Consider the following 15,546-nt stretch of genomic DNA (forward strand, 5'->3'; position numbering starts at 1 on the left):
CTGTATTTGGTTCATCAGGTGGGTTCTGGGTCCTAGATGTGTCCGTAGGCTTGTTGGAAGCCCCCTCTGGCTCGGTTGGAGGGAGCCGAGGGGAAGCCAGTGGCAGAGGTAGGAGGGGATCCTCTCCACTGGTGAGTGTCACGAGCGTTTGGGGGAGGGAGTGACATCCTCAGGAAGCTGCAGTCAGATATGATGCCTTGCCAGATTGCGACTCTTAAGAGTCATGTGGTGGGGGACACTTTAAAAAAAAACACCTTGGGGCACCTGGGTGGTTCAGTCGGTTAAGCGTCCGACTTCGGCTCAGGTCATGATCTCGCGGTCCGTGAGTTCGAGCCCCGCGTCGGGCTCTGTGCTGACAGCTCAGAGCCTGGAGCCTGTTTCGGATTCTGTGTCTCCCTCTCTCTGCCCCTCCCCCGTTCATGTTCTGTCTCTCTCTGTCTCAAAAATAAATAAACGTTAAAAAAAAAAAATTAAAAAAAAAAAAACCACCTCAACTTAGAGTTAGGATCCAAGGTAGTACTTTGCCTCCTTTCTGAGTGTCTTCCCTAGGCCGCAGTTGCTCCCAGCTGAATAATTCTTAAAACCCCATCCACGGTGCTCTGGAAGCCCGGGAGGGTCTCTATGGAGGGAGGAAGGAAGGTTTTCCCACAAGGCCATCAGAACCAGGCCAGCTTCACTCGACAGATGCACATTATGGTCATTTCATCCTGTTTCCAAAAGTTTCCGCTGGATTCTTAAATAGATCCAAATTATCAAATTTTCTGGTGCTTGTGGGATTTTGGAGAGAGCCAACCAGGTGTTTTACTTTATTTATCTTTAATTTTCTTTAATGTTCATTTTTGAGAGTGAGACGGAGTGGGGGCGGGGCAGAGAGAGAGGGAAACACAGAGTCTGAAGCAGGGTTCAGGCTCTGAGCTGCCAGCACAGAGCCCGATGCGGGGCTTGAACTCACGAACCGCGAGATCATCACCCGAGCTGAAGTTGGACACTTAACTGACTGAGCCACCCAGGCGCCCCAGTTTTAATAACTGATAATATGAGGTGGGACAGGAAGAAGAAAAGGGATTTCTGTCTCTGGCACTAGGTCACTGTTTTTTCAAGATCATTCTAGAAAACTGATTCCCTCATTCTACCTCTGTCTAGAAGCTGGGCTTGGTTACTTTCTGCCTGAAGGAATAGTGTCTTAAAACTCCCTTCTTCGGAGACTTTCCAAATTCATCATGCAGCACGAGACCATAAGGAGGCATACGGTGTCGCTTCATGCCCCGACACCAGTGGTATCAAGAAGGTTCGCTGAGGCTGATCCTCTTTTTCTACAGATGCTGCTGCAGTGGCACTGATTACGACAAGTATCCCTAGGTCCACTGTGAGAAGTCCTTTCCCTCGGGTTTTGCATTGTTATTTCCCCTAGAACCTCTCTTAGCAGGAAATACCTCTGGAAGGGATGTTTTGGGCTCGATTCGGCGAGGCTGAAGTAACAAACCACGAAATCTCAGTAGCTTAAGGCAGTTTTATTTTCCATTACGTCATGGTATAATGCGAATCAGGCAGCTCTCCTTAGGGGCTTTCCCCTAACAGTGGCTCCGGGACCCAGCTTCCATCTTGCCAGCCCTGCCACCTCAAGTCACAGTAATGGTGGAGACAACTCACACTGTTCTTAACTGACCCGACCGAGGTGACCGTGCTGCGTCCATCCACAGTCCGTTGGTCAGCCCGTGGCCCTGATCTGAATGCAGGGAGAGGGGGAAATGTGGGAGAACACCTGACGGACTTGGTGGGCATGAACCATCTCTGCCACAAAGGAGTTGTGTGTTCTTAGCAGGGTGCACGGATTTGTTCTTCTTTCCACAGTCAACAAACAAGTCTGTGTCTGGAACACATGGCGGTGAGGACTTGAGATGGGGCTGGACAGAGCAAAGGAAGGCTTGATGAAAGAGAGGTGCTCAAAGGAGAAAATACCAGAGGGTAATTTAATTTTGTCTAGAACTGGACTGAACAAAATTAATAGTTAGCTTTTAGCATGCAGTGGCCACCAATTTATATGCTTCTCGTTGTGGTCCCCACTTCGACTAAGCCAGGAGCTACTTTACAGATGTAGTTGTAGGTCCAGGTAAAAGAAAAATCCAGGAAATGTGAAGTGTTTACACACAAACTGTGAGATGAAACAGAAGCCAGGCAAATTCAATTATTTTAGACTCAGATTTTGCAAACAAGTATTTGGTGTGATTGCTCAGCATCCCTACCCAGAAGACTGTGGAAACACTTATCCAACACGCTGAGGAATCCAGGGTATTTAACATTTCCTTAAGAGTTGAAAGGCATCTTACAGATGTAGTCAGTCCCCTCTGATTACAGATACAGGGGCTGAGGCCCAGGGCAGTCACGTCAGTGGCCCAAAGATAGGGGCAAAGCTTTGAGTTGTCAGAGCCCCACTATGTGTGTGTCACACTGGGCTGGGCGCTGGATCCAGGAGGCTCTCCTGACATATTCCACAGCCTTACAGAGCTGAAGGCAATGCCTGGGGTCTGTTAGCTCCATCCCCAGCCTTCTGATGAAGAGAATTCACATGAGCTCTCTTGGGTAAGTGGGTGTCTGGTTGTTTCCTTAAAGTCTCCAGGGAACGTCCTGTTGCTGGTCAGAACACTGCTACCTACCTTCCTGGGCATTATTCCATCTCACAGATGAGGAAGCAAGGCCAAAAGGATCAGGATTACTTTGTGAGTTAGATCCCAGCCAGGATTTGAATCCATTTCTGATCCATGAGCTCACCATCCCCCTCAACTGGGGGTTGGGGTGGGTGCAAGGGAAGGGTCTCCTGCAAAAAGCACCAACTGGGTGAGGAGTGGATGTGACCAGGGCTTGGATGCCGTCCAAGAGCGCTAGAACCGGGCGTAGCCTCTAGTAAGCCAGTTAACAGGACCCAAGTACTTTATTTTAGGCTTCTCTGAAGCAATCATTTTTATTCCCGCCATTATTTAATCCCAAAGTAACAGTTTGTGCTACAGTCCCAATTTCTTGCATAAAGGGCACTAGTAAATCAAAATTTTTAAAAAAATGAATGATTTAAACTTTGTGGATTGCTACGGTCATTAAAAAGAAATCAAGGCATCGTTTTCAAAATGGGAGAAGCATTCTAAATGAGACCGTTGTTAGCTCGCCACCAGACTATTTGTGATCCTTGTTTATACCATATCTGCCCCACAAGCCTCCAGCAAAATGTCATCAAGGAATCGGTTTGATCAGCTAATGATGTATGAGATTTCAAAGCTGGGAAGTAAACATGGGTTAGTGCTGCAAGCTTCAGTGTATATTGGGCTCTGTGTGTGTGTGTGTGTGTGTGTGTGTGTGTGAGAGAGAGAGAGAGAGAGAGAGAGAGACGGAAACATTAGATATGAGCAAGAAAAGAGAGAGACAGACTTCCACCAGGAACTTTGCATGGAGCTGGAAAGAGTGGGTCCCAGGCCACTCACTACCTTTCTTAGGCAAGTCACTTAATTTAGCTGTTGCCCCATGTGAAAGCAGGGGTTGGTAATAGGTCCTAATCTTGAGGTTCACACAGTATTAAATCACCCCGCACGCACAGAGAAAGCACTCTTCACTGAGTCACAGACTCTGAGTTAGCTGTGGTATTGGTGGGAAGCTTCTGGCCTGAGGGAGTCACCTCTTCCCAGAAGCCCTCCATGCTTCCCATCACCCCCCCCCCCCCAATGGGCACCCTGGGAAAACCTCGCTGGCCTGCCCTGGGGACAGGCTGACTCAGGCTGGAGGGCTGCCAGGGCTCCATGGCCGCAGCCCAGGAGTTCACGGAGGCGGGTGGACCCTGCAGCCATCACCCCAGCCCCCAGGCCGGCCGCAGGCTGCTCAGCTGGCCGGCTTCTGTGGGCGCACCCGGCTGCTGTGAAGTGACCCTGACTCAGTGGAGGGTCCCTCCCAGCGAACAGAGTGGCCACCACACGGAGCCGGTGGAGATTCCCATGAGGGCCCTGACTGGATTCCCTGAGGTCAGCGGACAGTTTTCTTTCTTTTTTTATTTTATTTTTTTATTTTTTTTTAACGTTTTATTTATTTTTGAGACAGGGAGAGACAGAGCATGAACAGGGGAGGGTCAGAGAGAGGGAGACACAGAATCTGAAACAGGCTCCAGGCTCTGAGCTGTCAGCACAGAGCCCGATGCGGGGCTCGAACCCACGGACCGCGAGATCATGACCAGAGCCAAAGTCGGCCGCTTAACCGACTGAACCACCCAGGCGCCCCAGCGGACAGTTTTCTTACCAGAAGTCCCGCTCCCTGCTCCTCAATCCTCCCTCCTCTGTGCTCACTCTGGGCAAGGGGCTCTCTGTGCCTCCGGCCCTGGTCAGGGGCCATTTTGATACACTAGTGGAGGTGCTGCTGTCCCACGGGCACTGGGGGGCGGCCGGCATCCCACCTGTTCCTCAGCAGGCCCTGCCGCCAGGCAACATGGCGGTCACTCAGCCCAGGTGCTGCCACCCTGGCTCTCAGCCTCCCCTGTAGGGTTTTCCCCTCTGGGTCCCTCCCTTCTTTTTCTGGCAGGTTCCCCAGCCCCACTTTCCCTGCTGCAGGGCCTGCATTTGTCTCTTATCCCTCTGTCCTTGCACTTCCTTGCCTGGGCTGTGTGTGCTGTGCCCTGGAAGCCACACCTCTTCTCTCCAGTCAAATCCCCTGTCCCCTCACACTCCCCGTGTGGTGTCCTCCCTGGGCCCAGCCTGAACAATAATATCTCCTTCAAGTCTTTTCAGTCAGTGTGGGAGGTTTTCAAAGCAGCCACACCATCAGCATTTAGACATCTCAGTTCCAGAAGTTGGGGGCGGGGGATGGCAGGGATGGGGGGGTTGGGGGAATCTCTAAACCACCAATTCTGTTTTGGGAGAGGACACTTTGTCATTATTTTCTAAGCTCTTCTGAGGACCAGAGGGAGAGAGAGAGAGTGAGAGAGCACTGTCCACTATGTTCTGAAAGTCAAGTTAGCCCATGAGCAAGAGCTCAGATGTCTGTCCAGCCTCCCCTGGAAGGAGAAACACCGGAGGAGCCCCCTCTGAACTCAAGGGGGCTGCGAAGCTGGCGCTCTACATGCCCTGGGACGTGAGATTTTATTAAAACGCCCGTTCCAGAGGCATTCGTGCTGAGGAAACTACAGGGAGGGACATAAAAATAAACCCAGCAAATTAAAAATAAAGACAAACCGATACTCAGAGGCGATTCTTCACTCTTTCCACCCTTTTTGAGGGCAGATGGGAGGATGGCTTTGGGCTGGGGCAGCTCAGCTGGTGTCACCCAAGTGGCCTGAGCAAAGATCACTCCAAGTATTAATACATCTATGGGTGGAAGCAAAAACACAGGCCATTTTAGGTTGGGTAAATTCACACAGCAGAAGGAAATGGTTCTCCTGCCCAGCAGCATATTTTAATATGGAGCACCTTGCCTTGGAATCCCACTTGGTGTTTAATAATTCTGTCAAATTCTTCCTGCATGTTCAACCTAAACTCTTCACGCTGTGATTCAAGCAACATCCTCTTGTCCTGTGCTCGTGATAAGAGGAGGCACCATTTTCTTGTAATCTACTATAACGCAATGTGCTAAAACCACCATCATTTTCTCTCTTTTCCAACCAGGCCAGAAGGACGCAGTGGCCACCACAAGTCCAGTCCGACTCTTCATCCTTGTCTCCTTGCCACTGGTTGACTCAAGGCTGCCATCAGCCTGCTCACCTGCCAAACCCTCTCCACCTGGCCCTCCCCCCCAGCCACATTTAATCAGAATGTCCTGCGGGAGGAACGTTCTCTCTGAAATAATAAACCTCACCACAGAACATAAAACATGGGCATAATGATTATTTCCCAGGCTTCTTATTTTTCATTTCCTATGTCACTGTGACGTGGTACCTTCTTATCGAATGACCAGCCTCATTTTAATTCTCACTTTGTCGTTATTTAACTCCTCGGTGAATGGATTTCTTGTCACCAATGGATATGACTTCTGGGTTATCTCTCTCCCACTCTGTTTACTTGGAGAGAACATCTCAAAAGCACATTGTAGACGTCTCTTGGGAAGACTCACATTTACTTTACACTTTATTTCACCAAAAGGGAAAAGACCCACAAGTTTGTAACTGAATGGGAACTTCTCTTTAGACACCAACGTTTTACTGCAAACTTTTGCATTGCTGTCAGTAACCACACCTAGAATTCCCCCAGAAACAATGGCCTCTGCATTCACGACGTATGATAACCGGGGAGGGAGGGCCGCTGATTTACCTTGCCATCGTGATCAGGTCTCAATCTTGTCTCCCGTCACCAACCCCAATACATCCCCATCCCCCATCACTCCCCAGCAGACTTCTTCCCAGCTGCACACCTTCCCAGTGCCTAGAAAGCATTGAAACCAGTGCCTAGAAACCATGTACCACACCCAACCTTCCTCCCTGTACAAATGCCCATTCAGGCCCCCAAAGCCAACACGACTGTCACCTCCCCAGCCATCTTCCCAGCAAAACTGCCCCAACAGCCTTCCTTGGCAGAACTGGGCTGAGGTCCTACAGCCCATTTCTTTCCTGTCACTGAAATAAAGCCTTCCTGCTTCCCGGGCTGCTCCACTGGACTGCGGACCTCCCAGCAGTAGGGATCCTTCCTCGTCCTCTGAGATTCCCAGCACAGGGCCTGAAACAAGGCAGTGCTCATACCTGGTTTGGGGGAAGCTTGATCTGAAATTCAAGGGGTCAGAGATACCAGCATGGATTCTCTTTCTCTTTCTTTCTTTTCTTCCTTTCCTTTCTCTTTCTTTCTTTCTTTCTTTCTTGCCCTGGGATAAAGTTCTTTGGCCTTAAACCAGCCAGTATCTTCGATGAATGGTTAGACTGACCTATAGAACAAAAATATAAGATGGACCCTCCCTTACCACTCTCCCACTGGGGACGCCTGTCTTTCTGTAGCCTAGAAAAATTTTCTGCTTGCCCACCTCTACCCAGGAGTCTAAAACAACTCCCACTGGACAGGAAGGTCAGTGACCACGTTTGCCATGGGGGCGAGCAGCAGCACTGGCTATCTCCGGCCTCCAACATCCTTGGTCCAGGGCAGACCTGGAAGTTCCAGCAGCGTTGGCCATTGGTCAGTGTTGGTGGAATGAGTGAACAATCATAGTGTTGAGCTATTTTTTTTTTTTTTAATTTTTCACAAAGAGCTCTAGAAGGCAAGTAGTTTATCATCTCCCCTCCTTGAAACGACACAGCATGATAGACAGTGTAGGATGCTGGGATGCCGGCTCTTTCTTCTCTTCCAGAGTTCCTGCAGCAGGCCCCAGGGAACCCAAAGCAAGGCCCACACCATGTGTCCTCTGCAAATTGTAGGTGCTCAGTCCACACTCAGCAGCACCAGCACTGCTGGAGTCAGGGTCGTCTATCCAGGAGATCCTGCCTGGGCTTCCAAGATCCAGGGGGAGATCCACATGGGGGAATCCAGACAGGGTTTAACTTATAGAGACAAAGAACAGGTGCCATGGCCGGAGGCAAAGGTCTGTGACTGCAAAGGTCAAATATCTTGACGTAAAACTAGGGTGGAGGCAGGAATAATGAGGTCAAGGAGCCCCTGAATTGCTGAAGAGGTGACTTTTTAAAAACAAATGGCGGGGGCGGGGTTGCAGATCACAATGTTCACAACAAAAGAGCGCTGCTTGGGATCCCAGACCTGAGCAGGCAGAAGCAATGTCTGGGCTAACAGAGCCAGAACTTTATTCACAGTAGAACAGTCCTAATCTAAAATTCTAGAACTTAAGACCAATGTCTTTTAAGAATGAGAATCCATAAACCCATCAGACCAGCTGACAGTAAAAGGGAAAAAAAAATGTTCTCTATTAAAACAAAACCACACAAAAGTCAACTCAATCTTTCTCCACTCCCAATATCCCTCCCACCCTATTAAAAAATATATATCATGAAAGCCAGGCACACTTGCACACACTCAAATATGCAAACAAAATGCAAAATACCCAAGGGAACCTTAGGGATCACCTAAGGGTTTTTCACTAGCTCCCCAGATGCTCCTTCTGTTTTTCTAGGGAAAAAAAAAAAAGAGAGTCAGGCTCTGACAGGTATGTCAAAGCAGTAAAGATAGAAGTCAGCTGAGATCCCCTTCCTCAGCCTCCTTGCTTACTATCAGTGTGGAAGAATACGGGCAGTAAGTCAAGAAGGAAGGCTGAGGCTGGTGTTCTTTGGCAGACAAGCTACCTCGTTCTGCAATCTGGGGGCCCTCTCCAGGAAGCAGTAGGCTTGGTTCACGCAGCAGCCCTGCCCATGGGCTCTGCTCCAAAGCATGAAGCTCAGGAAGGGGGGTGTGGGGAGGGTATTTCTGGAGGCAAAGTTTCACTGCTTGCGGGGGGGGAAAATGCAAACCTGAGGCAAACCATCATGAGAATCTGAGGAACACAGATTGTGGAGTTGGCAGGGAAGATGTAGCCCAACACTGCACTTTAGAGAAAATCAGTCTGTGAAGACAGCAGAGAGGTCATCTGCCCAGGATGCTGACTACGAGAGCCTCCCTCATGGTTGGCCTAAATCAGTTGCTCAGTCCACTGTTTCTGACCAAGGTCTGTCATCTGAAACGGAGAAGCATTTGTTTCCGGGTGATGAGACTCTCCCACTCAACAGGCCTCCCTTGAAAACGCCAGGCTGGGAAATGCAGGAGAACCAGATCGCACACTCACTGCTCCCTAGGGTGCTCTGAGAGCTTGAAAAATCTGTTTCTCTGCCTTATCCTACACACATTTCCCCCACATTTTGTAGAATAAATAACTCAAAATAGAAAAACTCAGGCAAGGACAGTTGCTGGCCTGAAAATGTGCTCTGCCTCTTAACAGTGACTCATAAAACTTACACTCACAATTCATTCCCAGGCTCGGGGGCGGAGGGGAGAGTGTGACGTGCCGTGGCAGCACAGGGACCCTGGGGACAGAAGTTAGACACCAGCCCTAACCCCTTATATATTAAATTTATCTTCATAAATAGAGCATCCTAACTCAAGTGACCACAATAGAAAAGGCCAAAGTCTGAGTTCTTGTTTTCTCAAATATCTACACAAACTTTCAAATATCTAACAAACTATACCCACATGGCAAAATCTCTGTATGAGAGCTTCAACTGCCATGATAGTCAAGGCCAAGTTCAGACAGACCCGAATACCCACCCATCCCTACTGGGTAATGAGATGAACAGCTAACTTTGGCTTATGACAGAATTCCTTTAAACCAAAGCCCAATAACTTTGATTTTAAATTATTTGATCCCCCTCCCCAATTATATACACAAGTTCTCAAGGTCATACCTATGATATAAAATGGGCCCACAAGACCAACAGGTGTGGTCAGGTGGCTTGGCTACCTTGCCCACCCACCTACTGATGTGATTACTTTTCTCTTGGATGAGTCTCTGGGCCATACTGTTGATCCTTAATGTAGGAAGCAGTATCATCTGGATAAAAAGCTGAAGGGCTCGGTGTCTACACTGAAGTTCATCTCGATGGTTGCCATAAAGCCTATCTTCTAGCCATCCTAGGAAATTTGGGTTAAGTTTCCCTATCATCCTCCCCTGTCAAGAATATATTAACTTTGCTCAATTACATCAGACCACTTTGGTTAGATGACTGTGGCCACTAACAGAAACTGGAGCAAACAGACGAATAGCCCGTTAGAAAAAAACCAAGGGTGGTGAATCCCCCGTGGAGCCCTCAGAGCTCGTCCCTCGAAGGCATGGCATCCAAGGAGGTTGGCGATGGCAGGGCCTCTGTGTTCTTGGCATTGCGGTGGATGTGGCCTTGCTTCCGGGACTTCCAGGAATGTGTCCTGTCCCAGTCCGTGGCCACTGTCTCATTGTCCCAGATGGTCGAGGTCTCCGTGTCACTCAGGTAGCCTGGCTGGCCCGTGTAGTGTGTGGGGTAGATGAGCAAGGGTTCTGCCGAGAAGGCTTTCAAGTCCCTGGATTCATAGTACTCCTTGTACTCAGCTCTGCAAACAACAGGAGTAGGGGTGTGTGAGGGGGTAGGACACTTAGAGAACTGGGGGAAGAGCATAGGGGCCTTGCTGCTTCTCTCTTTTTTTTTTTTTTTTTTTTTCAACGTTTTTTATTTTTATTTTTGGGACAGAGAGAGACAGAGCATGAACGGGGGAGGGGCAGAGAGAGAGGGAGACACAGAATCGGAAACAGGCTCCAGGCTCCGAGCCATCAGCCCAGAGCCTGACGCGGGGCTCGAACTCACGGACTGCGAGATCGTGACCTGGCTGAAGTCGGACGCTCAACCGACTGCGCCACCCAGGCGCCCCAACTGCTTATCTCTTAAAGTGTCATGGATGCCTTTGATTATTTTTAAAATTGTGTCTTTTGTGGAAAAGTTTAGTCTACAAACACAATCAAAGTTTCTTTAAACGATTTCAGATGACCTAGACAAACACACAAAGAGAAACTTCAGTCAAGGTATTTCTGTTGTCTTTGGATGAACTCGTTTAAAAGATGGATTTCAGGTCTTGCTGTAAAAGCTAAGAGCTAAGCTCTGTTGGACCACAGTGATAGATAAATGTGATTACTGTGTGGCAAATGTCCTGTTCCTGAATTAATAAATTAGCTGAGATCTGAATAAATTAGCTGAGATCTGGTGGGATGAGTGAAACAGTGTCGGTTTGCAGGCATGCCAACTTGGCTTTGCAGCCCAGCTCCCTGTGAGTGTCAAGTGTTGGAGGACTTGGCCTTCTCTCCCCGCCACCGCCACCCACCCCCCCCCCCCCCCCCCCGCTCCAGGGCTCCTGTGCAGATATGAGGGGACATCTGCGTAGGTCCTAAATCAGTCCATGTACCATAGGTGTTAGTTTTCGTTCCGTTACAGGGATGATGGTTGACCTCCATATTCCTGCTAGGAGGTAGGTATAAGGTCAGTTGCATCAAAGAGGGTGAGGGGCTCCATCTTTACTGAGTACAGGAGACAGAATGAGCAAGACACGGGACAGGAATTCTTAACCACTAAAATGAAGCCCATCTAGTAAGGAGATCACCCAGCAACTGAGTGAAGGAGCTGAGGCTGGAACCTGGTCTCCTGCTCCATTAATGAATTTAGGAATCACTGATTGAGCAGCTATTATGTGTAGAGTTTGGACTAGGTTCTAAGGACCCAGAGATGTGAGACTGTCCCTGTCTCAATGGGCTCACAGGTTACTGGGGAGACTGGACAGGTGAACCACCAATCTCCATGCCCTTTGATAAACACTAGGTCAGCGTAAGCTTCTGTGCTGTGGGAACCATGAACATCACACTGCCTTCTTCCACAGACGCCCTGCTCAGGGGCTACCTCCACCCTCCCTGAGCCTCTAACTCATCTCTATGATTGTGGGTCTCACAATATATCATGAGGTCTGAATTTCCTATGATTGTGGGTCTCACAATACATCATGAGGACTGTTCGTGAGTCTGAATTCCCAACCAGACCGTGAGCTCTGCAAGGAGAAGGGTGCCTGCCTGGCCAACAAGTACATACGATAGACTGAGAAATGAACTGACGACCTTGAGGTGCTTAGGAAGATGACCTTCACCTTCAGGTGTATGAGTTTAAGGAAATAAGAAGATCAAAAACAAGGAGAGGACCGAGCATATTATTTCCAGTGAAACTACACACCGGGTATGACAGTGGACCCCTATGCAAAACTCACCGTTTCCACCTCATCTTTTCTATCTGTAAAAGGGGATAATCACTCAAGTCAGCCCCTCTGGGTCATGATTAGAGAAAGACCATTTAGGAAAGCAGTACATCTTTAGAAAACGTCATGCACTATTGAGAAGCTGAGTAGCAGAATATGTGAGAGGGCTGCGCCCAAGGGACGGGCAGGCAGTGCAGGGAGACTCACACGGGATGCTTGTTGTACATGATCGGCAGGAACTCATCTACTGGCAGCATCTTCCCAAAAGGATCAGCTCCGACGAGCTTCTGGGCTCCTTCCAGAGAGATGACATAGCCCAGCGTCCAATAGGAGTAGTCAGCTTCGACCAGATTTCCCACGTTGGGCACTGCTTTCTCTGGCTCTTTCACCTGCATCCTCTTTCTACCAATATAACTAAAAGGAAGTAGAAAGAGGAGAAAATCCCAGTTTGAATATTAGACATCCGTAAGAACGGGGCACAGGTTTACAGATACTTTTGAAAGCTTGGACCAGCTGTGTCTTATATTAAATGGATCATGCCACAAAGTGCATCCCATCACCAACCGTGACTGTCACCTGCCATGAATGAGGCCATTTTCCTGGCTCCGTTTATCAACATTCCAACTGCTCTTGTCTAGCGCTGTGTTCCAGCCTGGCTGGAGCTGTAGAGAGACTACAAGATCTCACAGATCACTTCCCAAAGAGGGTTTGGGACTTCCAGCTGTGTTTACAGAGGTTGGAAATGGACAAAAAAGGCCAGATGTGGGAATCCTGAGTTTTTTGTTTTCAAGTCCCCAGAGTTTCAGCCTTCGATATTTTTCGGACAGCTCTCCAGATGCTAGCGGTAAACACAGGACAGAAGAGGCTGTGGGAAAGAAACAGTCTACAGTAAAAGACCTGGGAACCAGAGTGGCCCCGAATGGGTCCTTCCCGGGGAGAACGAATAAGAAAGCCTGCCTGGCTTCCTCTTCACACACACCTAGCTCTGCCCTCACTTTGTTCTGAGAAAAGCATCCAGGCAGGTCCTGTCCTCTTCAAACAACTTCTGCAACACAAGATATACCCTTAGCCATTCCGACTTTCCCGTCATCTACTCACAGATCTGTGATCCGTGACTTTTGTCTGGAATCTGTTTGTTTTCCACTTGGCTGGGGCAAGTTCAGGAGGTGCCTGCTTCCTGCCTTGAGGTAAAGCCGACTTCCTCTATTTTGCCTTTAACCCATCTCTTTCATCGTGTAAAGGATTCCTCTTATCCAAACATCCGGGGGTTTGTAGAGGGAGCCTATGTCCACCTCAGTTCTTCTCAGGACATCAAACACCATATCTTTTCAGCCACTGTCCCCTCAGACTAAAGAGTCTAAATTTCTCTCATGTACCATCAAATGGAAGAGAAAGTCCCTCTGAGCACTTGAGATGTGACCCGAGGGACAGTCTCTACTCAACTGATTCATTTTACGTAGTTTAAGTTGAGATTTTAAAATAAAATTGAAGATGTGTAAAATATTTTTTCCCTTTAACAAAATCGTTTCAGGACAAGAAGGTGTTTATTGTAGCAGTTGAAAACTTAGCATCTAGATTCAGATGTTTTGTAAGCATAAAATACACCCTGGATAGGGGCGCCTGGGTGGCGCAGTCGGTTAAGCGTCCGACTTCAGCCAGGTCACGATCTCGCGGTCCGTGAGTTCGAGCCCCGCGTCGGGCTCTGGGCTGATGGCTCGGAGCCTGGAGCCTGTTTCCGATTCTGTGTCTCCCTCTCTCTCTGCCCCTCCCCCGTTCATGCTCTGTCTCTCTCTGTCCCAAAAATAAATAAACGTTGAAAAAAAAATTAAAAAAAAAAAATACACCCTGGATATTAAAGATGGTAGAAAGAACAATGTAGACTATCTCATTAATAGTTTAAATACCGATTACATATTACAGTAATAATATTTAGAGATGTTGGGTTAAATAAAATGTATTACTAATTTCACTTAATGTCTTTTTACCATTTGAATGGGATCACTAGGAAATTTTAAATCATGTATGTGGCTCAGGTTATATTACTGTTGGACAGCACTGCCTAGATCATTCCAATGGGTTAGTTTACTCTTCCCATTTCCTATTTCCTTTTTCTGGAGAAATGTCACATAGCAGCCGTGGACAGCTTATCAGATTTCATGTTTTGAGTTTCAGTAAAGTTTGTACCTGACATATTCATTTTAGAAAGAGATAGGTAAAAATATTGAAACCACCGCCATTTTTAATAGCATATAACTGATATAAATGGAATATTTTGACTTGATCAGTCTGTGAAATTTAGAAAAGGTTTTTGTTTCTGTATCCCTATCATTTCCCGTATCCATATCCTTAGCCAACCACTCCGCTTTCTTGGATCTGTTGGTACTTGGTCCCAAGAAATATACCAGCTAAACTACAAGCGGACAAGGACATGTGCCCGTCATGAGCCTTGGACTCCCCAGGTTGAGTCCTCTGATTCTGAGGCTTAAGTGAAAGTCGCCTTTGTGCAGGTCATGTGAGTATAAAATGGCTTCCAGGCTCCATGCCTATGAGGCGTAGTCACAGGCTGCAGAGCTATAGACTCCGAAAGGCTGAGGCGTGAGGACTTCTGGAGGATTACAGGAACAAACAAGGATCCTAAGGGACAGTACGGAATCTAATCACACGGCTGACATCTGACAGGGAGCCAGTCTCTTTTTATTACCCAGTACTGATTTCTGGGTCTATTCCCCCATGGGTTAGTTCAGCCATCACTAGGTTTCTTTTGGGCTCAGAATGGTATGTTTTCTGAGAGGACAAGTATTCCAGCTGGGCCCATAGTTAAGTTTCCCTCTGAGGATGGGAGGAGTAAGGACAGCTTGCCTGGTGCCACTCCAAATGAACAGGCTTTGATTTGATGAAATTGCCTTTGACACACAGCTGGGAAGCCAACGTAATGCTTGGGAACGTTCTGCCTCGTTAGAGAGAAGTAAAAAGTATCATCTGGTTTAAAAAGAAAATGAAGGGAGGGGCGCCTGGGTGGCGCAGTCGGTTAAGCGTCCGACTTCAGCCAGGTCACGATCTCGCGGTCCGTGGGTTCGAGCCCCGCGTCGGGCTCTGGGCTGATGGCTCGGAGCCTGGAGCCTGTTTCCGATTCTGTGTCTCCCTCTCTCTCTGCCCCTCCCCCGTTCATGCTCTGTCTCTCTCTGTCCCACAAATAAATAAACGTTGAAAAAAAAAATTAAAAAAAAAAAAAAGAAAAAAAGAAAATGAAGGGAGAGGGAGAGACACAGAGAGAAGGGGGAGAGAGAGGGAGACAGGGAAATAGAGGAGAGAGAGAGAGAGAGAAAGAGAGACAATTCCCAGAGGCAGCTACCAAAGCATTGACTACATGTCAACTCAGAACCAGCATTACCCTGGTAAGCTGGTTTTCCTATGGCAGCCTCTGACCCTCCATCAAACCCAGCTCAGTGCTCTTACTGTCTGCACTGCACACTGCCCTTCCCAAGAGAGGCACACTTAGGCTGACCTGCAGCCCCCATACTGTCAGAGGCTACAGAGGAAACCTGCTCTCAAGTGTGACACAGGACTCCTGCCCTTGAATGAATGCCTCGTCCTCTCTTTTCACACGTCTCCGTGCATCTGTTGCCTCACTGGTGGGATTTCTGCCGTGCTCCCATGTGAGCACTCAATCTGAAGACCCCTGACCTGCAGGCAGTCTCCAGGTCTCGCAAACTGTCTTCCATAGTTTCTTTCTCAGCCTGTAGAGTATATAGATGCAGAAACCAGGGTCTGTTCTCCACTCCTTGTTTCTGGGAACATTTATGGAGAGAAAACCAGGAAAGTGGAAAGCTGTGCTGTATCTCCTATCAACTGGGGAGGTGGG

At 48.3% G+C, this 15,546-nt stretch overlaps 1 protein-coding gene across 2 annotated transcripts in view; it reads right to left on the reverse strand.

The window, feature by feature from the left end:
* Positions 1–7,719: 7,719 nt before the first annotated feature.
* The window catches only part of COLGALT2 (collagen beta(1-O)galactosyltransferase 2), a 112,361-nt gene continuing 104,534 nt past the window's right edge, over positions 7,720–15,546 (reverse strand). Inside the window, exons 11-12 of one of the 2 annotated variants that reach the window (XM_086694461.1) lie at positions 11,892–12,098; positions 7,720–10,007 (exon numbers count right to left, since the gene is read on the reverse strand). In XM_086694461.1, coding sequence (XP_086550587.1) covers positions 9,731–10,007; positions 11,892–12,098 — 484 coding nt within the window. In that variant the 3' untranslated portion in view covers positions 7,720–9,730. Of the gene's footprint in view, positions 10,008–10,324; positions 10,440–11,891; positions 12,099–15,546 lie in introns of those variants that run through there. The other variant, XM_086694462.1, reaches the window with a different exon arrangement.

This window comes from Puma concolor, chromosome E4, assembly GCF_028749965.1.
Source record: "Puma concolor isolate L17-30 chromosome E4, mPumCon1.1.hap2, whole genome shotgun sequence".
Lineage (NCBI taxonomy): Eukaryota > Metazoa > Chordata > Mammalia > Carnivora > Felidae > Puma > Puma concolor.